Below are 25,679 nucleotides of genomic sequence, written 5' to 3' on the forward strand. Positions count from 1 at the left end.
ATTTTTTACAAAGGGTTTACGTTTAAGAGGTATTGATTAATATCATTATGTGAATGAGCCTGCCCCACATACAAAGGAGCATTGTGACTTAATCTGACTGAAACAGAACAATGAGACCGGAGGCAGATTTATTAACCTGGTGCTAATATTATATTAAATGTATTACCTTTTTGAGAGCCTTAATTGCAATTTAACAATTACCTGAATACAATCAACACAAAATGTAATTATTTTGAAGTAGTTGTATTTAGCAAACTTATTATGTCATACACGTGTCCCTTTAAGAATCAAACCCAGATAACTGTTTATTAATCAACATAATTTATTTACAGAACATAAAAGTATGCAAGTGGACTGTTTCATAGCATTCTGAGAGCAGGAAAACATTTCCTCTTCAGATGAATAAAGAATTAATTTACACAGTGAATTGAATACCGACTTTTCAGCCAAAGAGCGATCGCAACACTCGAGAGTCGAAGCCTTCATTGGTCTTTTGGAGTTTGATCCCTTGACAATCCAGCATCTATTCTCATGCATATCCGGCCCTCGAACCCCCATCCCAGCCCCTCGGTCCCTACTCACATCATTAAACAACTCACGGCTCACATGTAACCACTGCTTTGTGAAATAAATGCCATTGGGAGGAGGTAAACCACAGTCTTGTAGAATTAGACTGTGATGGGAAAAGGGAGGTGGGAGGGGTAAGCAAGAGGGAGTTAGTACAGCAATAGCAAGAAATATTCACATATAAAGGACTAGATATGGTGATAACACATATGTGCTAAAACTATGGAAAGGTCCACGATGTCAACTGTACCCACCGGACCCTCTCACACCATCCGCAAACCTGCAGTACATCCAGTACACCGAGAGTGGTTGAAAAAGATAACGTGACAGCGGCAGGCTCAGTTTGGTCTTTAGTTACATCATTTTGTATTCAATGAAGCCAGATATAACTTAAAGAAGTAGGGCGTTGATTGTTTATGTGAGCTGCTGGGCAACTGACACAGGAAAAAACCCTCTCCAGGTGAGTGTCTAAATACAGTGGGCTAGTAGTAGTTAGCTGCTGTTAATAAACAAACAGCAACGCCAAAAAATCAAGTTAAAACAAACATAAAAAGTATATCATATTGACCACGTCTAGCCAGTCTCTCATCCCCGTTCAATCCGCTGCTCTGGCTCCCCCCGAACCCACATTACCCCAAACATGTGGGACGCAAGACACCATTTCACCAATTGGACAGAAAAGCCAGATGAGTAGATCTAAAACCTCTGCCCATGCATTTGAATAGAAGTGAGTTAGGACAAAGACAAGTCATTTCTCTTTACTAGTGAGCATTTAAATGTCAGCAGTTGTTTGTTTGTGTTTGTTATATGTATATACATATACACATATATATATATATATATATATATATATATGTATATATACATATATATATATACATTATATACATATATATATATACACATTATATACATATATATATACACATTATATTATATATATATATATATATATAACATCAAATAAAAATACAAGACTGTGTCCTTAAAATGCAAATGAAGCAGGAGGTGGTCTTGGCAGCACTTAACTTGTGTTCACACTTGACTTCCACTTGTGTCTCGACTTTTTAAGCTGCTTCACACTTCATTTTTGCTTCCAGCATAAAGCCTGGTCCATGTCTTGGCTGTAAAGTAGAAAAAAAATAATATATACACAGTTGTTTATAATTACAGTTTAGATACAGTGACTGGAATATGAGAAATAGGGTGTGCATGCTGTATGTATATGGTATATGGAAAGACTCCACCAATCCACCATAATACTAAATGGTACAGTCTTATCCAGACTGTGAAAACAATCTCCCTGATGGTGGCGCTCTAACAAAGGTTTTCAAACAGAGACGCTCGCCTTCCCGGGGAGAACCTCCTCTGAGGCATTTGGTGTGGTGAGTTTAGTATGGGAGTGTAGTTATTGAAATTGAAATATTCTTTTAAGAATCCATTTTGTGTTCAATAAACAAATGTTTCATAAGATTTTAGAAACATAGATACACAATATACAATATGGGCATGGTAGAAATAATTCTACTGAAAGATGGCTGAGAAAAAGATGCAGTATCAAATACAAAAGACCGCGTGAAAATGCAAACTCCATCACATTTCTGCATGCATCTTTTTCAGGCAGGTTTTAAATTCAAACAAGAAGTTGAAAAGCGAGCGCTGTGCTAGCCAAAAGGTGGACGAAAAACCAAATCCTTGTTAAACCCGCGGCTGAACCAGGTCAGATCACAGCGCTCACCTGTTTCTATGGCTTCAGCTTCACTGGACTTCCACTTCTCTGCAACATCGTTTGCTAGGGGATCGTCAGGGTTGGGCGCACTTAGTAAAGCCTGGATCGATAGCAGCACCGTACGAATCTGCAGAGCTGGTGACCATTTATCTGAAAGAAATGACAAACAGAGACTAATGGAGAGCAAGACCAACAGAGGGATTATAGAATTTAGTACATTAAAAAGATTTTTAAAAAAAGAGTAAAGAAGTGACATGGAAATAATGCATCTCCTCACTGCCTTTTAATGCAGTGAATATATTGGTGATATGCAGAAGTGGAGGCACAAAGTTCCAGATAGGGTCAAAACTGTAACATTCGAGGTGTTTGATCTTTTGAGCAAGATGAAATCGGCAAATCCCTCACTTCAACCAGAGGTCAAACATCACAGGACACAATACATACAGGCATTCCCACAGTAACATGCCTAACCCAACAGACCAAAGAAAGAACAGAGGCAAAGTGACGACTAAAGCTGCTTGGGAAAAGACTCATTTTCTGTTAGCTGTTATTTTTTTAAATATCAGAGGATGAATAAATGACTTTTCATGTAAGACACGCAAAGGATTATTAATCAGAAAAGAATGTGCCGAGCACCGACTGCGACATGACAGAAGACTGGCTTACCTTTCAAAATGTCTAGACATATTCTTCCCAACTTGTCGACATTTGGATGATATATTTTAGTCATGAAGCGTACTTTAGGAGCTGCCATGGGATATTCCTCAGGTAAAAAGAGTTCAAGTTTAAACGTGCCTCCCTCAAAAGGTGAGTCCTGAGGTCCAGCAATGACCACGTGAAAGTAGCGGGCATTGCCTTCATCCGGCTCTGCTTTGATGCCAGGAACAGGCTCTGCAAGCAAGCGCTGAGTTTCCTGATAAATATATAAAAAACAAAAAGGAAGAAAGAAATTAATTACATATTGTTTTACAAGACAGGGCCATAAACTGCACCGTCACGTCCATAAGATCCCATTCAGGCAGAGATGCATTGTTTTGGCAAATGCTTTTGAACTCTACATCTCAGTAGAAAGATATAACTCCTTGTGTTCAGGCAGGTTCAGGTGAGTGCTGAGACTGCACAATGTGACAAAACCTAACACAGCATTTTTACAGGAGACACAGCACCTGTCGCACCACACGGGTTAGTCATAAGAGAGCTAGAGGAACCAATCCGCATTCATGGCTCACTTTTTCTTTGTAGCTGGACATTACTCATCTCTCTCCCTCTCATCCAACACACTTAAGAACCAGCATCAACATTTTGTATATCGCAAATGTCATTGATATGCTAAGTTTCTTTTGTAAAGGTATGTTTTAGCCAAGTTTCAGATTTGATGTGCGCATCCAAAAAGAACTGTGACTAAAGGCGACCGATGTGACCCTCTTTCTATATTTACAAAAGTGTTTTAAGCACCTGTGACAGTCAACATTGTACAAGCAAGATTTTAAAGAAAATAAATCAATAAGAGAGATGTATGACAAAGCTATGCAAAGATAAGCATTACATGTTTTTTTACTTGGGTTGAACTTTTTTTTTTTTCCACCTCCCTCAGTGACTGCAGACACTGGGGGAAAAAAAGGTGTAATGTTTATAAATATACAATAATTTATAATTGCAGTTACTCACAAAGTTGTGTTTTATAGACATCCACATCTGTGTCAAGCACCACATTGCAGTGAATTAAAAAAATATTTTATTGGGTGAGATGCCCGAAGAATATTTATTGGTAAAACTTAAATATGAAAGATTTATAACTACATTAGCCGACATCAGAGCTGCAAATATTTGTGCTTTACCATTACTCTAACTACAGGGATGATGGCCAGAATATAGAAGGTAGTGTGCTTGGCTCTTATCCTTTAACACAGAGGGGAGGGTGGTTTTCACTGCAATGTTGGCTCAATGCTGCGAACCTGAACACTGTGGAGTATGTAACTGTGTTTTAGAGGTGACACTGACTCAGCCACCACCCCACAGGAGGCCAGTACGTCCATTGTCAGCCACTGCAGCAAGACTTCTCCCGGCTCATAGTGACAGCAGGCGACCCACAGAAACACATACCTTTACTGTGAAAGAGGAGCATGTATCTGATCTGGTTTGTGGTAAGCATGAAGCAGCAGACTGTAAGTGATATGCTTAAGATATGCCATTAACAAGGAAACCGCATAGTTGACAACAGTGCAGTCTATATAACATGCATCGTTGTGAGCCTGAATGCACTCTTCAAATTTACAAATCACACTGCTCCTGTTGTACTACATTATTTGATTTTTTTTTTTTTTAAACTACAAAAAAACTTGTATTCTCCTTGTAGCTGCTTGAAATGCACACCTGATTATAAAAGAATAATAACTAATCAACTATATGTATAAAAATACCATCTAATGAAGTTGGCCAACACCCACCCCTCTTGTTTTTGACACTTTGTCCTCCATGCAACTGCGAGTGAGATTCCTGAAATGTTTCAGATAACCCACAGACAAAACCATGCAGTGAAAACACAGACAGGAGAGGGGCTCCCGGTCCCAGTCACACGCTCTGAGGGCTCAAGGGCTCGGCCCGCTAAGTACTGTTCCCAGCCCTCCCGTCTTTTCCCACCAACTGCAGGCTGCGGTCTGCTTCCTCACACACCTGTAAAACCTTTCCGCCTCATCTTCCTGTTTTGCTGTTCTCCCCGATAAATATCAGTACACTAATAGTAGGGCAAATGAATGACTTAATGTTATTTGCAAAAACACAACCATTACAACTGATGAGTTTGCTAAGAAAAAACAAAAAAAAAAAGAAAGGCTCATATTAGTCTATAATAGTTTATTCCCACCGCACTTCAACAGGAAACAAAATGAGGAAACAAACTAAATAGTTCACAACTACTAACACCGGCCAGATTTCCTGTGTTTTATATCACTATAAAACCTAATACTTTTGGGATTGTGGCAGCTGGAAGGACAAATGCAACAAACCGCCCTGGTTTCCGAGAACTTCAGAGTTTTACATTTAATAATTTTGCATCTCTAAAAAAAAAAAAAAAAAATCAACACCACAGACAAGCAGCTTCACCAAACAATCAAGAGTCCTTCTCAGACAGAAATAATAATCGTGTACTTTTGTTATTTCGTCAGAGCACATACAGTTTCACTGAATACTGCTGCTGTTATGATTGGATAGTGGACTTGTAATTCATAACATTAGCCTTCAAGTAATGGACCACGTGGTGACAGTCTGCCCTGCAGGTGATTTCCAATCAGCTGTTCATAGTTTCATCCATCACTTTACGTTACGACGTGTAGCTTAGCATTCTGCTAACGTTACTTAGTCTTTAAAGAGTTAACGACAACTTGGCTAAATGGGGAAAAAAAATAAATACAAAAATAGGAGTACAAAGGAAAGACTTTATTTCATGTTTGGTTACAGACATGATGCGTCGTTGAGTGTTCCTATTTATTTATTTATTTTAATCATTCAACTCAAAAGCTAACCAACTAGCCGGTGTTAGCATATTTAGCCTGGTTAGCCCTCAGCACCGCCAGCAACTTGAGAACTGAGCTTGAAGAGTACACAGAGAAAACGTAATCCCGGTACCAGAGCACATTGATCGTGGATGTATATATTTATTGAACTCCCCGTTGTCTCGGTGCATCGGCACAACAGGAATGAAGCGGAAGTTACTTTACCAAACTGACGTTTAGCCCGCTGGATGCTAACGTTAGCGCACCAAACTGTAAACCGGACGCACTTGAGCGACGTGAGTTTAATCTCTGGATGTGCGGTTCTCTCCCGACGAAGAGCTGTTTTAGAGAGCGAAACAATTACCTTAATGATCCTGCGGGGCAGTCCTACCATCTTTGTGTTAAATGCGGGCTTATAGCTCTCGGTCCTCTCTCTCTCTCTCTCTCTCTCTCTCTCTGTCTGTCGATGGCATTGACAGCAAACACACGTCTTCCGGGTTCTCTACGTCACGACAGCAGCTGTTCATCTGACGCGCAGTGGTCAACATCACGCAAACAAGAGGTGGTGTACCAACACGGATTTCAGAGAAATACGGTTTATGATGATGCATCCCAGCGAACCGGTTTCCAGGAGTGAAAAAAAACCAAAAACATTTTCAGGTCTTCTACCTTCAGTCAAAGTACTGATACCACGCTGTGAAAATACTCCATTACAAGTAAACAGTCTTGAAAACTTTACTCAAGAAAAATAATGTTGCCTAAGTATTAGCAGGGAAATTTAGGCCTACTTAAATACCAAAACTAAAAGTTATCATTGTGCAGTAAAATGCACCCCGTCAGTGTTTTACTTTTATATATAATATTTTTTGATAGGTATTACTGCTGCATTATTGTGTGTTTTGCATTTTACTAGCTAATTTGAATTAACCTGATATATTGCTGGGTAGTTTTATCTGCACCAATACATTGTATTTTATTCGATGAAAATGTGTTTGTTTACAAAAATTCAATTCTTTACGAGTTTAGAAAATCCTGTACCGTTTTCAGCTGTGTGACAATGCATTTCCAGCTGATCTAAATGGGTTTTTAAATTGTTTATTTATCTGAATTGGAAGAATTTTCTCAAATTTGATATTTCAATTTATCAGCAACATTTAAACTCTTGACAGGGTTCCCCCGGTCAGGAAGGGTATGAAAGATTACAATCTTAAAAGTAACTTAAGGTGTCAGAGCAATGTAGTTAATGAAAAGTACAATATTTGCCTCTGAGATGTAGCGAGTAAAAAAACTGCATGAAATGAAAATACTCAAGTAAAGCACTAGTACGCTGAATTTGTATTGAATATGTACTGAGTTTCATTCCATCACTGCCAATTTCTAAAGAAATATGGACATTTCTCGAGTTCGGAGCCCATGTGCACGTTTAAAAGGGATAAAGCAAGCGCCAAACAATATAGAATTAAAATGACATCAAAATAAATTATTACAGATATATATACAGAACAGTAAGTGGACACAAACTGAAAAGTAAAGAAATGGTTATTTTAAGATTTTTATTTTCTAAGAAAGCTGTTGAACCATTTTATTTGAAATGCTGTGTGGAAAATGATTCATTTACAACATTTTGTTATAGACTAACATATAGACAGGATTGCCTGATTTTAAATGTAATGTTTTTTGGGGAGGGGAGTGGGAGGGAGGGTGGGGAAATTTCTCATTTTGTATATATGTTTAACTATAAAATAATACAGCATAAATTTTACTTTATAAAAGTATAGCGGTGACATCCATTTAACACTTACAATAATTGAAATGGATATAAAAAGGAGTACTTTGCTTTTCATTCTTTAAATGACATTAGAACTGATATGTATATTTTAAGTTTAATTTGAACCACATTACTCATTTAAGTAAAGAATTTAAATTATTTTCAGTATTGTGTTGTCTAAGCATTTTATTTTTTCAAATCAAATCACATCTAAAGAGTGCAGCCTGTTTGCATTGACTGATATGAACATGGCAGGTCATTTCTTATTTCAGTTATTCAAAGTCCACTTCCCAAACTGTTCATCTAAATCTGCTTAAATCTGCAAACATTTTTCTGAAGTTACCAGAGTTTGTTTCTCACATCTTCTCCCCCTGCTTCAGACAAAATTTAACACCTCTGAGGGCCAATAGGCTGCACGGTACAGCTGCATTTTCACTTTTTTTTTTGCTGCAGACTGAATAGAAGCTAAAGATTGGAGGGGGTTTGGAGCTCCACCTCCTCACATATCTGTATGGACAAAAGCTTTGTCCCTTTGGGTGCCAGACCTGTTACGTGGACATTAGCTGTGCAGCAAACTCACAGGAACTTTATTTTAAAATCTGACTGCCGCCAGCATGCAATTTCTGACCCAACGTCGCGCAGCAGGTGGGTTTAATATTTTTTAAGTCATCTTTTTGACATGAATCTGTGATTTCATGATCTATTTAATTGTATTCATGCTTTATTTTTACATTGCTGTTACCCAAATGTAAATTATTCTCATTAAGAACACAATTTTACTGTGTAAATTGTTTTGAAAAATGTTGAAGCTATGAATGTTAAGATTTTGAAAAGTTTACTTCACCCTGAAGGTTAGAGCATCTGACTCCTATGAAGCTGTGAAGCTGTTATTTTCCCAGCTCTTGGTCTTAACTTTACTAGCACGGCTTAGGGCTAAATATCTATCATTAGTCTTCTGTAAAATATGCATATTACAGGGGCAACAACCAGGTGTAAAACATGAGCCTACAATTACTCATGTCTGTTGCCTTTACAGGTGCAAAGTTTCCACTCATTCAGTCGAGGTCATGGAAGCTCTTCAGACAAATCTGAGCTTGTGGTATTTTAAATTGATCCATTTTTGTACACATGAACAACATTCTGAAATATTTTTGATAGTTTAGTAAATTTCATATTGACATAATGATTTTCTGCCTGAATACGACGTGCTCTTTAAAAGGTGTAAACAAATTAAGTGCCGGTTTAAAAAAAAATCTACAATTTCCATATAAATATGTTCATGAAAGTAATTGATTTGTGGCACCTTAGTCAAAGCAAGGATTCATCTATACTTTGCGGTGGTGTCTTTTAGCATTTTGCCCTGCCCCACCTCACCAACCCCCTGAAATTTTCCATTGTTCAACACACACAGGAACAGATGAACCAGCGCCTAATGCAGTCCCTTCTCTCAGTGCACAGGGAGAACAGACAATATCAGCCACATTACAGGGGCATCTGCTCACACCAAGAGTTTGATCTGACTGGGAAGATTTATGTCAACAGAGTGTAGCCAGACTTCCTGATCAACTGTTTCATACAGAGGAATTACTGAATGTGGTGGCCTGATAGACAAAACTTACTCTAACCAAAGTGTGCTTCACTTTGATATCAAGAGTGTCTGCCAACCTTTTAGGCGTAGGTGGCCACAAGTCATGGCTTTATGATGAAATATATGCCGTGAGCATTTCAACTAAACAGTGATTGGATTTAAAATTTTCAGTTTTCAGAGACCTAAAAGCAAAAATTTGTTAAAGAGAGAATGAAGAGCTTCTGCAACAGGATTTTTTCCCCCCTCTTTTCTGAGGAAAACATTCCACATTATTAGTAATACTCTTACTCATTTTCTACAAGAGTCAGATGAGTAAATCGACACAGTCCTCTTTTCTGTGTGTTAAATATGAGTGCTACACCAGCACTACTTTAGCATAACAACTGGAAAGGTGGAAGCAGCTTGCCTGCTAACAAAATCTACTTCTACCTTGCAAGATATCCAAAAATGGTACATAACACCCCATAAAAACACAACTTTTTTCTTTTTCAGTTCAGTTTTTGTACAAATTAAATAAACAAGATGTAATGTGGTAACCACTGAGCTTTAAAGGTACTGAGTGGCGGATTTTTGGGGGGGGATAAAGCCAGTGTTTCCAGTTTTGTATTAAGCTAACTCTCGGTAAGAAAGCAAATAAGCACATTTCCAAAATGTCTTCTCCCTCAATCTGGTGACCCCTGAAATTTGTCTTGTGACCCCTCTGGGAGTCTCGACCCTCCTGTTGGGACAACTCAAATATCTAATTCACCAGCACTTGTGTGTCTGTTATCTGTAAATGTAATTTCACAGATATGTTTTTCTTATTCTTAGCTCACTGGAGCACACAGTGCTACCTGGCATTTTTGTTCATCATGATAACCTACTCTGGACCAGTTTCGCCTCTTCACACCCCTCCAGTGACAACAGGCCTCCGCTCTGCTTTCTCAGCCACACGATCCAGCAGCGTGGTGGGAGGAAAGGAGAAGGCAGTGACTTTCAACAGGCTCACGGTCAACATCGGAAGGGATTTCAACCCAGACAGCGGCCTCTTCCGCTGCCGTATCCCCGGGGCTTACTACTTCTCCTTTTCTGTGGGGAAATTTCCCAAAAAAATGCTCTCTGTCATACTGGTGAAGAATGGAGAGGAGGTGCAGGCTATAGCCTTCGATGACTACCGCAAGAAAGGGAGGAAAGTTCAAAGCCAGAGCGTAATGATCAGTTTGAAGGAGATGGACACTGTGTGGCTGCTTTTACAGCAGAGCCCTCAGTATGCTTTGTACAGTAATGCTGGCCCTTACATCACCTTCTCTGGTTACCTCATCTATCCTGACATCGCCCCAACCAGCTACATCAGCAACCACATATCCCCATCTTCACTGTCCTATCCAAACTGCCCACCTCAGGCTGATGCCTGGGCCAGAGGTCAGATGGTGGAGGAGCCACAGTCTGCCTTCTCAGTGGCCCGCACATCTGCACTCATGGGTCAGAGTAGTAGGCAGCAGGACAAGCCACCTCTGAACTTTGATGTGGAATATGTCAACATTGGGGGCCATTTCAACAAAACCTCAGGCTTGTTCACCTGCCACTTCCCCGGGGCGTACTTCTTTGCATTCACCGTGGGGAAACACCCCCGTAAGGCTGTCTCTGTGAAGCTAATGACGGGGAAAGGAGAGGTGCAGGCCATGGTGTTCGATGAGGATACATCAAAGAGACGGGAGATGCAAAGTCAGAGCTTGTTGCTGTCTCTCCGCAGGGGCGACTGTGTGTGGCTGTACAGTCAGCAGGATGAGCGTTACGCTGTTTACAGCAACCAGGGGAGGTACACCACGTTTTCTGGCTTCCTGGTTTATCCTGAAGCAGAAACAGCTCCTAACAACCAGGACAGAACTCACCTATAAATAAATATAAATGTCTTAACCCCTCGTGGTGTCTTTAAAAAAAACAGCCTGTTTTGTAGTAAATTTGTAGTTTATCTCCATGAAGATTGATCTGAGAGAATCTTCAATCTGTGTTTAGTATAGGTTAAGTGCTTTTACTGCTTTATTTGATTTTTCCTGTTTGTTTTTTTCATAGTAAATAATGTTATTCCAATGGTACTGTATTTGTTGCGCCACCAGATGGTGCTATGAGGCAAAAATGGACACTAATCAGCAGGAAAGATGGTTATTCTTGTCCTTTAAGTGCAATCAGCTGCAAGACATCAGAGAAAGTGTATACATTTTGGGTTTTAGTTCATGGATACGTTTATTTCAAAAATTCTTTGTACTTTGCTGGACTTTTTACATGTAAAAATGTTTGTTGCATGGCGAGAATAACATGTAAATGATGTAAAGTTTATAAAAATGTACCTACTATAAAAAGGAGACTTAGAGTGACATTGTGGTCACGTTATGTATGGAACTTTTACATTGCGGATAGATCTGTTTTAATGTTTTGTGTGCATTATGGGAAAAAAAAATACAAAATTAATGTAATAAAATAAATATTCATTCACTTCAATAAATTTAAAAGTTCTTATTTATTTGGCATCAAATGCAAAAAATGTTACAAAAAAGAAAGACCAAACATTCAACATGAGGATCAACATTGAAAATAGTCAACAGCAATGTTAAATATTTTAATTGGCTCTTAGAAAATTTGCAAAAACACAGTCATGGTGTTTTAATTGCAGTGCTGTTGTTCTTTATGGAGAGTTAACTGTGGGCATAAATAAGGCATAAAAAGTCATTGATTTTGTGGGCTATTGTAAGTAATACAATAGAAAGCTATATATTATTCATCAAGGAAAGTCAAACATAAATATTTCAATATTTAGTCAAATTCAACATCTCACTGTTTGGTTTATTGAGATAAAGTTACAGGTGGATTAAAAAAGGGCAAGAATCTTAATTTTCCACATGTACCAGATTTAGTTATCTACACCAGATTGAATAACTATATCCTCTGTGCTCACTAACATTAAAAATGTAAATCTGTTCTCTGAAAACCTTGTCTTTAATTAAGGCAGAACATACCACATGTAGCAAGTTCTACAGAGATTTGCAAACAAAATATGAATGAACCCATCATCAAACAATGCAATCTAATTCTCACACTTTTCACAAGCACCATATTTAATTTGAATACGTTCCAGTGTTTTTACTTGTCTATAATCAATACATTTTATGTGACGTACACAATGAAAAGCTTCCCAAATCCAAACCCTTTCCTCTTTGTGCTAAAAACCGTGTTACAATTAATAATAAAGATGGTGTGAGCCATGAAGAGCTTCAAGAGCATAAAACACCATTCTCAAAGTCACTACATGACTAATGCTGTCAAGGCCAGGGACAACAGAAGCACATAAGCTGTACAGAGATTTAATTCTGGATCCTCACGTCCTCCAGTATAAATATGCACTGCAGCTGGGCTATGATGTTGTCTTGCACGTTGAAATGTTCATTTTATCATCCCCGTTACCACTTTCTGCTCTTCATGTGTCACTGCACGTCCCAGATCTCACAAAGCAACGGGGTAAATTTGTGGTCATTCATCCTCCAGGATGTGAGCATCTCTGCGTGGTAGTGGTTGAGTGTCCTCAGCTCTGTCAGACGGCCCAGGAGACGGGCGAAATACTGCGGCTCCTGCGGATGCTGCAGGGCACACAGCTTCCTCAGCACATCCAGCATGGGCTCCTGAAGTCTCTCAACAGCCTGCTGATCCTTCACATAGGGGCGATCTAAAGAGGAATACCATGATTATACATTAGCTTTTAAAGGTATCAAAGATTGCAGATATTGATTCAGAAAACACACCTCGCATAAAAAAAATAAAAAAAACACCTCTGGATCAACACAATAAAAGCTTTTCACATACCTGGTGTCAAGATTGTTATGGTGGTGAGGAGAGCCTGTTCCTCCAGCATCATGTGGAGTTCACTGATGCTTTTGTAAAAGTTGAACATGGGTTTAATAAATTCTTCTGATATACCTGCAGAACAAGACAGTCACATATTTTTGTTTATATCAAATGTCTAAACATATTCACAGTAACAAGCAAGCTGTCCTTAAAAACAGTTAGGTGAGCTGGCTTTAGACCTCTGCTTTAATTTCTCAAAGTAGTTTCAATGCATATACAATAATAAATAAATAATTCCCACTTTAATTCCCACAATTGCTACAGGTCACACAGCAGAAACCAGAGGGAGCAAAACTTTTGATATTAACCATGTGATTTGGACTAAATATTAATTATTTCATTACAGCCACTGCGGTCTCCCAAGTGAATAACAACATGTTTAAACAATTTTACATGGGGGTTTATAATTACCAAAATCTACACACAGATAATGTTGGTCTGCAGCTCATGTGATGAACTACTCTGATGAACTGATCTGCATTATTGTCCTCTACAGTACTATCAATGTCAAAGTGAAATCTAAAATGACGCATACTGTGCACATTCAACCTGAAGCAGTGCAGCTTCAAATATATTTGACTTTTATGTTTTATATACAATATAGTTATTTCACACATCGAATAAGACCATTAAAAAACAGACAGGAGAAACACATTTTAAGGTAAAAATCTGAATCACAACAATTACAGTCGGCCATGTGGGTTACTAAAAGTTCCAAACATTAATTTCAACATTATTTAACCTGGTGGCCTGGGCTCTAATGTATTAGGGTGAGTGTTGTTGACTGAATAAACTGAAGAAGAGGACAGAGTAGCTGGGAGAGAAATGTTAGAGGAACAAGATAAATAACAGAGCTCAAAACAGGTATTTAAAAAAAAAAAATAAAAAACATGCAGCAAAAAATACATTCCTGCAACATGCAACTACAAAATTATTTCATATGATGACTAAAATTGAAATAACTTGATTTTCATTAAAGCTTCACCTTTGATTACATATTTTCTTGCCAAATGTTTTTACAAATCAAAACGGTGTAGTTCTGCTGCAGTAGAATAGGCTTCATCTCTAAACAGTGCACGTTTGTTCTGAGCCCTCCAGCACATACCACAACAAACATAACAAATACTGCCCTCTCTGCTTTTCTTCTTTAGGTAATGATTCAATAATGAATCAGGATACATATTTCAAAGTGCTCTCAATATAATTTTAATGTTTTTGCTCAGTTTGCTCTTGCATATTGGCAACAGTTACTACTTTTGACGCTCTTCAAACTAGTGGAGGTTGTCTGTCTACTTGGACACATCATCAAGCATTCAGAAATGCCAGTGGGGCTCAGAGGGAGAGAACTGGACAATACCACTCTTGATGTTTTGATAAGGAACAATGGTCTCTTCAGACAGCTTTGCTTCCTTATTGTCCCAGACTGGCCTTTAATGTGAATATCTCTTATCCCCACCATTCACACCAGAGCAGCACTGAGGGACCCAGTGACGCACACACACTCCTGCCATCACCGCTACTGTCTGTCTAACTGTCCAACTGGGTTGACATATTGACACCTCACATAAATATAAATATTTTTAAAAACCAGCCTCCATGTGAACTATTTGTGGTGTAAATAGAGAGGCAGCAAAACATTATGCATTAATAAAAACCTTTTCACTGCAGAAACAACGTATGTGTGTTTTAATAAATTAATACCAGTGGTACAAATGAGCTGAGTGAGCGTGCACACACACACACACACACACACACACACACACACACACACACACACACACACACACACACACACACACACACACACACACACACACACACACACACACACACACCTAAACATAATGAAACTGTACCCAGCGAGGGTGTGTGTGCATGTGTAACCTACACCCAGCCAGAGATCATCAGGTTAGCACACATCTCCCAGCTGCATCACTCAGATCAAATATTAAAGGAGGATCTAACTAGACTTTTCTGCTTGACTGCTGCAAGTGAATGCCCGAGACTGCTGAAGGTCACAAATCAGGAGTTAAAATCTTTAAAAGTTACATGTTGAGTATTACTCTTATTTGGGTGATCAAAGTTTGAAATTGCTTTTTAAAGACACTATTATTAGTTGCACCAGTACGTAATACAGACATTTTCAGGGGCACTACTTTAAGCGGACTCACCACTCTTGCGTATCCTCTCCTCTAAAACCTCTGTGTGTCCGCTGGGCATCTTTCTGCCGAAAACCTGAGCTGAGCGCAGGAACATGGCTTCCACAGCTGAACCCTTCAGCAGAGCGATCTGATCTTCATGATCGAGAGACAGAAAACCTACCAGAAGCATAAACACAACTCATTACAGCATGCAAGAAATAATGAGGCAACTTGTGTTATTATTTTCACTCTCAGTGTTGTGCCTCTTTCCATGGCCATGAGTTAAACTCTACAGGATCTCCAAACGGGGCGAAAATACCTGGAATATTTTTTGTAAACTCCACCAAAACTTGAACTTGACTTGTCGCCATTTCCGTCAATAGCAGGAAGTTTTCCTCTGCACTGTACTGTTCTTGAAGCTGTAACAATAGCAGTAAACAACAGTGAAACAGGTCAGCGCTCCCGTGAGAAAAACAACCTACTTTATCATGGCAAGGCAACAGTAAAGCTTGTAATGATGCCAGCATAATTTTAGCTGAGTCTGACATCTACGTGGACAGGTGTTGTGTTTATGAGCTGCACTCCTTTTTTCTGTAGCAGCATTTGCAGGATTGTTTAAAGTCAATAATTCACATAAGTTAAAGATAAATGCGACGTACCAGTTTCTTGGTAACATCTTGAGGAATTTGATGTCTGTTGTAAGCATCTACAATGAGTTTCATGACAGCCTGCTGCTCTTTAGTGATTTTCACTTTTTCCTGGATTTAAAAAACAAAACAAAACACACAATTTATATGATACATTTTGTGAAGCCTGGAGCAATTTATCAAAGCGGTTGTGTTTACCTTTGACAGTTTGGTGGTTGAAGTGACCTGTTTGTTGTCTGCGTTGTCGGCACCCTCTGTCTCCTCTCCAGTCGACTGTCCTGGAGAGGCCTTGGGGTTCTTCCGCAGCCTTTTCGATTTACACTGAATCTCTGTCAGCAGGCCTGTCAGCATTGACAGGCTTCACTTTGTGCTTTAAATACCTTACAGATCTTTATCCACAGCAGCAATTCTACCTGTTCACTTTCATCTAGGCTGCCTTTGATCAAACTCATTACCATCTGTGTACAAGAACAGTGCAACTTTGAAATCCTGATGATTAATTTTTTACATCACATCCATGTTAACTTGCACTCCATCAAACACATGATTCTATTTTAATTCATAGCAAGTTAGACATTTTTGATCATCTATTTTATACCTTTTCATTGTCTGTCCTTTACTTTTCTGATTTCAGTCAGTTCAATCGAATTCTGTGTATGGCACATGTTGCAGCATATGATAACATGAGGAAAATATATAACATTTTAAACATGGAAATCTACATGGGCTTCACACATTACACCATGAAAATGTTCACATTAAATGTATGTGGTTTTCTGTAAGGGTAGTGAAAGAATTTAGACAAACTAACAGTGAGAGGAGGGATGAAATCAAAAGAAAGAAAACAACGTCTTTGTTAAATTACCATCCGTCTGCTCACATTATGAACAAAAACACTGACTTGTTGAGCTGTTGTTGCGGCTGCAGATAGAGTCGTGAATGCCTTCCACCCTGCAATATTCATCACAACTTCCCTGCACTATTTATGAGCAACAGGAGTCTGGTCTTTCCCCCCGCTCTTTTCAGCTGACAGCTCTTTAATAGACTTCATAACTAATAATCCCCCACTGACCCTACTTCAGAGAAAATACATGTTCATATTAACAAGTTCGGTACTCGCACTGAGGTCCGCTCAGTGTTTGAAACAATGGATAAGAGACAGTGGTGTTAAGATAAAGCAAAAAACACCTTTTAATGACTGCCGCCACTTTGAAGGCGTTTATTTTTTCTAAATGGAGCTCAAGATTTCAGTTTAACTGCTTCTATTCCTGTAACAGTAACAAAAGCTGGGTCTTTTGTATTGCGTAATATAGTGAAATACAATCCCTCTGTAAAATTCAACAGACCATGTCAGAATGGAAAAGGAGGGCTAACCTTTGACTGCATCAATGCTATTGAAACGACAGAACAGTGTTTGCATATGTGTGGACGGTGCAAATACATTTGAAATATGTCTGCAATCTTTTCATTCCCGATTGTCAGTATGAACAGGGACCAGAGTCTCTTAAAAAAAACAGCGATACTCACATTCTGCCAGCATGCCCATCTCCTTGCACTTTCTTAGCCGGCACTCCTGACATTTCCGGCGCATATACATGTCCATCTCACAGTTTCCGCCACTCTTGCATTTGTACACAGCGTTCTTTGTTATGCTCCGTCTGAAGAAACCTGGACATGATGGAAACATGGTATCATCATGAGTGAGGTAAAGAAGACACTGCTGGATGTTTTGTACTGTGATACACAAACACATGGGCCACATACAGTAAGTTCTCTTGGGCCACACTATAGTACAGTGGTAGGAAGTAAGTTTGCTCAACTAACTGTGCAATTTTTAGTTTTTTTTAAAATTTATTTATTTATTTGTTTTTGATACAACTTTCAGATTGGTACAATTTCCCAACTAACAACCAGTTGCTCGTGGTGGGCTTACACTCACAGCTACGCAGTACCAGTACCTCGACATTTTACTCTTTGATGTGTCATGACACACACATCAAAGCACTGGAACTTCTCACAAGCTGCCCATACTCTCTTTACTGCCCTCACTATTATCAGGTTATCTGGGCGATTCATAAAAGCAATTATTACCCAGGAGGCGCTACGTGATGGTCACCTGTTTCTGCTCTGACCACTTAAAGAGTCCCACAATGACACAGCTGAGCTTTCAAAGTCAAAACCTCCCCGACCACGACCAAATGTAGACAAGCGGGAGCAGCAAGCTAATATTAGCACCACTGCTGGCAGCAAAGAGCAAAACACCTGTTGCTAAAATTCAGTTTAACCCTTTAAACCTAAAACAGGCTGTTTACTTGGACTCAAGGATGAACTGATTACATTTTGGTGGCCAAAGGTCAAAGGTCACCAAGGCCTCACAAAACACATTTATGGCCATAACTCAGGAATTCATACGCTAATTACCACAAAAACTTTTGACTTTTACTTTCAAAAGGTCAAAGGTGACATCATAACATTCTGCAATAACGCTTTAGCAGTCTTTAGTCAACGCCATAACAGAAGGGGAGATTGTGAAAATATTTTACATTTGGGGGTTATTGAGTTGGTGATACTATTTTTGGGTGTCCACCTTTAAACTGTGGAGATCTTCTGCACTGTTGAGTTGAAGATGTGTATGAAGCATCAATGTTTTTGAATTTAGTAACTTCTTTATTGCAACAGCTATATTTGACGCATCGCCTACTGTCATGGCAACAACTTTGTGGTCTATCAGAATCAGGTTTATTGGCCAAATTCTCTCAGTCTTCCCTACATGTATCGTATGAGTCTGGACAGACATGGACGTAAATTTCAACCTGACTGGTTATGAATTAGTTTGGCATACAACCCTGAGGCGGTAATTCAAGTTTGACCACAAAGTGACTTACAAGCTGTTACTATAATCAGATATAGATAAAATGTCTACCTCATAAGCTACACAAACTAATGATGCAGTGACACCAGTGAACCCTGCTGGATCTGATCCACACACACACACGCACACACACACACACACACACACACACACACACACACACACACACACACACACACACACACACACACACACACACACACACACACACACACACACACACACACACACACACACACACACACACACACAGTTACGAGACATTCTGACATCAATAAGCACAATGACATGCATTAGGGTAACTCAGCTCAGGTTGCTTGTGCATTGTGCAACAGAAAGCTGAGAGGGAACCCAATCTGGCAGCAGTACCAGGTAGACCTGAGCCTATCCTCCGTCAAATGGCAGGACAGGTCAGCTGCCGCACTCCTGGCATTGTCCAACCTCACAGTGTGGAATTACACTTACATCCATTCACCCTGTCATTTGGCAGGAATCACACCAAATTGACAGAGTCACGAAAACATGGGGAGGAGCTGCTGAAGGCTGTGACTTGCCTGTCACCAAGTTCATTATTTGTACATGGAGAAAGGGTTGTAAACTGCTTGTTCTTACTGTACTATTACCTCATTTTATTGTTTTTGTTCCCCTAAAATCAGCTGCAATCCTTTCTTTAGCTGTATGTTGTATGATTGCACAGATTTACTGCCCATCCCTGTCAGGTAATTATACAAGGAATCAAAAATGTTATAATAAATGTTCAGCTGTAGTTGCAAATGGATGTTAAATGTGGCTTCAAAATCTTTAAAATGCTTTTACCAACCAACTTCATGATGTTGAAGAGCTCAGTGGCAAACTGGATATTAATTGCCACATGCCTACACTATGACTCTTCACCTGTTGTCTGGACTGCAGATATAAACATAACATAATTTTTGGTATGCTGGCCAAATGTCATTCAACTAATGAGTAAATAGCTTAATATTCTGACTGCCTGGAAATGAAACAGTACAACTTTGTCTGCCTCAGATAAATATACTGTAAAAGCATCAACATCAGTTAAAGCAAATGCAAAATGAACTCAGACTAATACAGAATCTAAACGGAAGTAGCTTTTATGCAAGACAAACTGTATCTCTTACTTTTGTAAAAAGGATAAAGATAATATTAGAAAATATGAAAGAAAATAAATTAGCAACTGTTCCAAGTGATCAGTTCATTAATTGACGTTCTTTTTTTTCTTTTTTTAAATGCCAACCACTCTTTGATTATTGCAGCTTTTCATTTGAAAATGTTATCAATTTGCTGAGAAAAAAATAATAATTGAAAAAATAAATTGTTCTAAATGTCTTTGGGTTTTGGACTGTTGATGGTATAAAACAAGCGACTACAACTTTGGGAAATTAATCATAGAAATAACTGACACATCAATCAGGAACTTATCATTAGTTGCACCTCCATCAGCTGCCCCTATCATTGAAATCAACAGAAAGAAGACAAACTATTCTGCTGTACAGTTAAAAAGATCACAAATGACTGTTTACAGTATCAACTCACCTTTACAGCCCTCACAGGTGAGAGCGTTATAGTGGTATCCAGAGGCCTTGTCTCCGCACACAACACACAGTTCCTCCCCTTTGACCCTTCCTGCTTGTGACATGTGCCGGGTCCTCTTGCACACAGCCGGCACAACAGAGGACCCCTCCTCCATCTCTGCTTCATAGCTTCCCTCCAGGGGTCCTTTCCTCAGTTCATATATCCCAGTGTGTGAGTACCATTCGTCTCCATTGTACTGAGGGTAGTAGTTCTGAGTGGAGTAGTATGGAGTGGAAGACATGTTGGGGTCCATGGATGGGTAATGCATGCTGGGATAGCTGGTGAAGGGTATGATGTCGGGATCCTGCAGGAGAGGACTGCCTTGGTCTGCCAGAATATCTAAGAGAAGAAGAGAAAGGTTATAAAACAGTATGAACAGAAATTGACAGTTAAAGCAGTGGTAATTAATTTTTTGGGCTGTAAATGTTACCATCTAATATTATCACCTTACAAAATTGATACAATGAACATTTTACCTAGAAGTTGCTTAATTAGACATCCAGCAGACATGAAGTCTGCTTCATGAAGTCGGGAGTTGTGTTTCTGTACATCTAACAAATGTCCAATATTCACTCTTCTGTTTTTTGTTACCACTCACAAGTCTGGAGGGAAATATATTTTTTCTAATCCTTAGATTGTATCATAAAATTGACACAGTTTGAAAAGTGAAGCCAATGCGGAAGTGCCTTAATGTGCAATACGACTAAGAACCACCAGAAGCTGGCTTCAATAGACTTCTGTTCTAAAAGCATCAACGTCTCTCATGAAATACAAAGTCAATACAATTTTTCCACAAGTCAATATGGTGTTCAGAGACAAGTGTATTTATGATAAGTGTTCAGAGACCGACAAACCTCTGTGTCTTTCCCCAGTGATTTTTATGAGGTATAGACTCATTTCATTGTGTTTTTACAGATATCATCCTACAACAGGGACTGATTGATGCACTGAAGCACTGCACTTGTACTTATAAGATCTGACAGTAAACCTACCCACCGCTTTGAATTATGATTTTATATTTATTTCGTATTTGCAGGTGAAAGGATAAGACTAAAACTTTAAAACATGTCATGAGGATAAACAAGATGGCAACAGCCAAAAAAACCAGACTCAAGGCTTCAAAACAGCCACAAACCAATGTGTGACGTCATGGTGGGTTGCCACTTGTTGTAATGGCAGATAAATCGCATACTTTATTCGACAGGGAACATTGTGTACAGAGTATTTATCAAAGCCTAATTGTCACAGAGAACCGCTACCAAATGTGGCTGAAAATAAAGTCAGTGAACCAAAACATTGAAGTCGGATAACCAAAACAATGAGCTGAAAGGTGCTAAAACACACACAGTGATGAAAGTAACTGCAGTGTCCTCATTCCTTATATCTGGACCCACTGTTAATGTAAGATATTTTCAGAGCAGCTTTGATAAAGACTGGTCGATCATGTTTTTGAGACATATCATTTCCTCTTTCATTAAACCCTCAATTTCCTGTAGAATCTTGTTAGAACCGGAAACCCACATAACATATACTATAAACCCATAAATGATTAACAACATGCTTACACAGAGCACACCGTGTCTTTTAGAGTGAAATGTAACAACGGCAAACAAACTGGCACTTCTGATTGTGACACTAAGTTAAACATAAACTAATTGAATTGTTTCAATTGAATTGTTGATTTTCTGTCCAAGTGTGGCATAGCAATAACTTTACCTTTTTATTTTCTAACTTTTCTTTAAAAGCAACAGACGGTGGATGCCTACTTAAAAAAAAAAAAAACAACAACGCACTCAACAAGAATCACCTCTGAGCTGTACAGTAAAATTGTCATGTATTCAAATCTGGCCTTAAAGCAAACAGACACATTTAATACTAACACAATATCTGTAAAGTATAATGTAACACTGACCTCTTGAAGACTTGTTCTGGATCATGGCCATCGCCGTGTGACCACACACACACACACTATTCTGAGACTTTACTCTTTGATCCCCACAGTACAACAATGTTTTGTACTTCAGTGCTTCCTTTGTGTCTAACCAAAAACATCATCTCTCATTTATTTCTGATGATTGGAAAGTTTTCCGATAAAGATGTGAGAACAGCACTCACCTATTGGCACTTGCTTGAGAACTCCCAAGAGGGGCAAAGGTTGCCACAATTACTCATTAACCACACTGTCATATTTCTTTACAACATTACAAATAGCTGCCTGATGTCTGAAGTCATTCACAGATTTGGGCACTGCAACCACCTAACTGCTACTGTGTGGTGTGATCAGGCTTGTGAGTGATCAGCGATGACGTGAACTGACTCCTGCAGTAATTAGGTGGAACTCCTCACAGGTGTGGGATGAAAATTATCCACCTGCTTGTTTTAAGTTTTTCAAAGTGTGTTCAGTTTAATTGATTTTAAAATTAGTAGTATTTTACACTTTAATGCTATAACATATATAGCATATATATAAAATACATATAAAATATATATTGAAATTGCTGATATTTAAGATGTATCTCCTTTTGTAGCTTTCAGTTCTCTTCTTGCTTTCTCACAAGTTTTTTTTTCATCCTCAAGTGCAATATGTTATGGTCATGGTGTTACTACTCAGTCAGACTGGTAGTAGGTGTCTTAAGCGTATGACAGCTGTGTGTATATATACACTCAGTCACCTATAAATTAGGTACACTGAAGTAAAACTAACATAGTCTGATCCAAAGTAGGCAATCATTACCTTCTAACTTTATGAAGGTTATAATATTCAGTTTTTGTTGAAACTGTTTTGTTGAAACTGATTCAAGTCTTCACCATCTCTTTTGCAAAGCAATTTGAGACCGCTGAGTTGGTAAAGCGCAATATTTACATTGACACATGCTAAAGATCATTATATTTTCAATATGAGCATGTTAGCATGCTGACATCAGCATTTTGGTCAAAGCACTGGGCGGTTGTAGACTTGTCTCGTTTTGTCGTTCTCTGTATGGGTTCCTGTTCTCATACCCAGGGCCTCACACACTGTAATGTCAAAGCCCACTGGCCTCCCATAGATACGCACAAGTTGCCCTTTAGCAGCAGTACTATGACCACCCGAGACAGAGGTCGGGTGAGAAAGTGTAAAAAGGGAGGAAGTGTGCATGGAGAGGATCTCTGGGAGGTTGACCGGATGAAATACATTACTTTCACTGTGTTTGAAATCAAAGTATTCTATTTAAATTACATAACATTTGTAAAGTAACTTTTATGACCTATGTAACGTTACTTACATAATGTAAGTAATTTATTTATTTAGTATTTATTGAGACCCAACCCATGACCTTTCCCTAAACATAACCAACTAGCTTGGGTGCATAAATCTGAGGAACCTTTTGTGTATCTCTGAAATTTCAGTGGGCTTTTACAAAACGGTTGTATCTGATGTCTTGAAGTGAGAACGTGTTCTTCCTGCCAAGTAGACTTACCAAACAAGTGCGAGCTCTCCGAGATAGAGAATTCATCACTGGGTGGGATTTGCAGCGGTCCCACCACATTGATGTCGGGGCCCACCCACTCATTCATTCAGGAGGGTTGTCTGTCACCAGGTCGGAAAGCACAGCTCAGGCTGGACCGTAAAGTAGCACCAAGCCTTCGTTAACCTCTGTAAAAAAGCATCAAAATATGATTTGAGAACCACAATAAAAATGTTCGAAACACACATTTGCAGGATCCTCGGACACCTGAATCACAATGTAATTAAACATCATCCTGTGCGTCTCCACATGAACACACCTGACACACAGGGATGAGACATTCAGTAGCCGACTGCTGGGAGGTGGGGGATGAAGGTCAGGGTTGGGAAGAGCTGTACTGTCTGAGCAGTTATGTATCACATATTTCATTCCATGTTCATGTACACTGTTTCCTCAGGGCCCAGCGGACAGGGTGTATAAGATCATTGTTCATCTTTCTTAATGTACTTACATTAAACATAACAAATGGAAGCATTCACTATTGGTCAGCTTACACAGATTATTAAATAATATCGTAAAACCTGAACAGTAGATGAGATCGAAGGCATCTCGTCTTCAAGGTACATGGTCTTTCCCTATATCCAGGCCACAACATGGTCACTTGTGAGGCATTACTTTTTATAGACCTCACCCGCCACATCTTTTAATTAACTCAGTGTAATTTCCCCTGAGATAAAAAAAAAAAAAAAAGCAACCTACAAGGATTCAGAAACCTCCAGCCCACACAGCAGCCAGACCTACCATCTCTACCCGCGGGCTCAGAAGTCACCAGTGAATGTAAAATATGTTCATACTCTCACGTTTCTTACCTTATCCTAGTCAGTTGATGTTGAATTCCTGCCTGCTGACTTCTTCTGCCTTTTTTCCTGATATCCACGCTGTTAGCTAGAGCTCCATCAATATTTGCCATTGAACATGAAGCTGCTTGTGTCTGGACTCCAGTGAGAGCATGTGTGACTAGCTGAGGTCAGGGAGAAATGGATGGTGGTTATTAATTAAACTGTCCATTCCTGTCCCTGTCCCCCCCCCCCCCCAAAAAAAAAAAAAAACCTCTTTATCTCGACAAGTCAAGAGGCTGCCTCATGAATTCCCACCCATATACACAAGCATCACACACAGATCATAAATCCAGTCATTGTCGTGACACAAAAAACTGGAACAAGTGTGAGCAAGCTGACCAAAAGTATTTAGTATCAGTAAAATAGTTTATATTTCTAGCCTTGTTTTAAACAGGGCATTATGGTGTATCCTGGTGAAATGTGTGTCTTCTTTTCACTGTACTTCTACTATACTAACATAAGTAGGAGAAGAAATTGATGTTATCGTAGAAAATCTCTAAAAGTAGACTCTGTGGCACTCATTGCAATCCGTCCTTGAACCGATTAAAGCCATTTTTATCGTGTCAGTGAAGCGTGCAGGTCCAGACTGCACCAGGTTTGTTTATAATGGCACCTTCAGACTTCAGTGTATCTGTCCTGTTGCCCTTTGTATACTCTAAGATGGACATACACAGAGGAAATCAAAATCGTCTAGTCTTCATGATTCTTAATTTGTGTAAAAACATTAGTTTAATCATTGATGGGTTGTTGCTTCATCCAAAGAGGCCCTTCTGAGTCAACAGATAGTCTCTCTGAAATAAACAGAACCTTTGCCATTGGTTGCTGTCTGTTTGTGGACTATCTGGTCTGTGTTTGAGAGCATGTGAGGAATGAAATGGCAGCGATGGCCTCTAAGGACACAACTCCACTCAAAACATTTATAAGTTACGTGTGGTAGTCAGAGCTCTTACAAATGTGGATAAGGTTATTTTCTAAAAACTATTTCAACACTCACTCATCATTTGCTCTCAAAATGTTCTGGAACAGATATTAGGTGTTGGTTTGGGCTTTCACCTTGGTGTT

The 25,679-nt window shown here is 39.1% G+C and overlaps 3 protein-coding genes across 3 annotated transcripts; 1 reads left to right on the forward strand and 2 right to left on the reverse strand.

Moving 5' to 3' along the window:
• Window positions 1-304: 304 nt before the first annotated feature.
• On the reverse strand, window positions 305-6,260 carry ube2na (ubiquitin-conjugating enzyme E2Na). The gene is made up of 4 exons (XM_069701957.1): window positions 6,152-6,260; window positions 2,963-3,209; window positions 2,306-2,446; window positions 305-1,691 (listed from the first exon to the last, which is right to left on the reverse strand). Exons 1-4 carry the CDS (start codon window positions 6,179-6,181, stop codon window positions 1,645-1,647), a joined length of 465 nt encoding a protein of 154 aa, XP_069558058.1. The 5' UTR covers window positions 6,182-6,260; the 3' UTR covers window positions 305-1,644.
• Window positions 6,261-9,994: 3,734 nt separating this feature from the next.
• On the forward strand, window positions 9,995-11,020 carry c1qtnf13 (C1q and TNF related 13). The gene has a single exon (XM_069701845.1). It carries the CDS (start codon window positions 9,995-9,997, stop codon window positions 11,018-11,020), a length of 1,026 nt encoding a protein of 341 aa, XP_069557946.1.
• A 601-nt stretch (window positions 11,021-11,621) lies between these two features.
• Window positions 11,622-24,736, reverse strand: nr1h4 (nuclear receptor subfamily 1, group H, member 4). The gene is made up of 10 exons (XM_069701835.1): window positions 24,588-24,736; window positions 23,731-23,906; window positions 20,234-20,611; window positions 17,335-17,475; window positions 16,006-16,148; window positions 15,820-15,918; window positions 15,480-15,579; window positions 15,191-15,337; window positions 12,978-13,091; window positions 11,622-12,840 (listed from the first exon to the last, which is right to left on the reverse strand). The coding sequence occupies exons 2-10, from the start codon at window positions 23,825-23,827 to the stop codon at window positions 12,602-12,604; spliced, it is 1,458 nt and encodes a 485-aa protein (XP_069557936.1). The 5' UTR covers window positions 23,828-23,906; window positions 24,588-24,736; the 3' UTR covers window positions 11,622-12,601.
• Window positions 24,737-25,679: the final 943 nt, after the last annotated feature.

The sequence above is a fragment of the Brachyistius frenatus genome, unplaced genomic scaffold (assembly GCF_029030835.1).
Source record: "Brachyistius frenatus isolate BFR_SWC_R1_liver_20210118 unplaced genomic scaffold, ASM2903083v1 Contig_39, whole genome shotgun sequence".
Lineage (NCBI taxonomy): Eukaryota > Metazoa > Chordata > Actinopteri > Embiotocidae > Brachyistius > Brachyistius frenatus.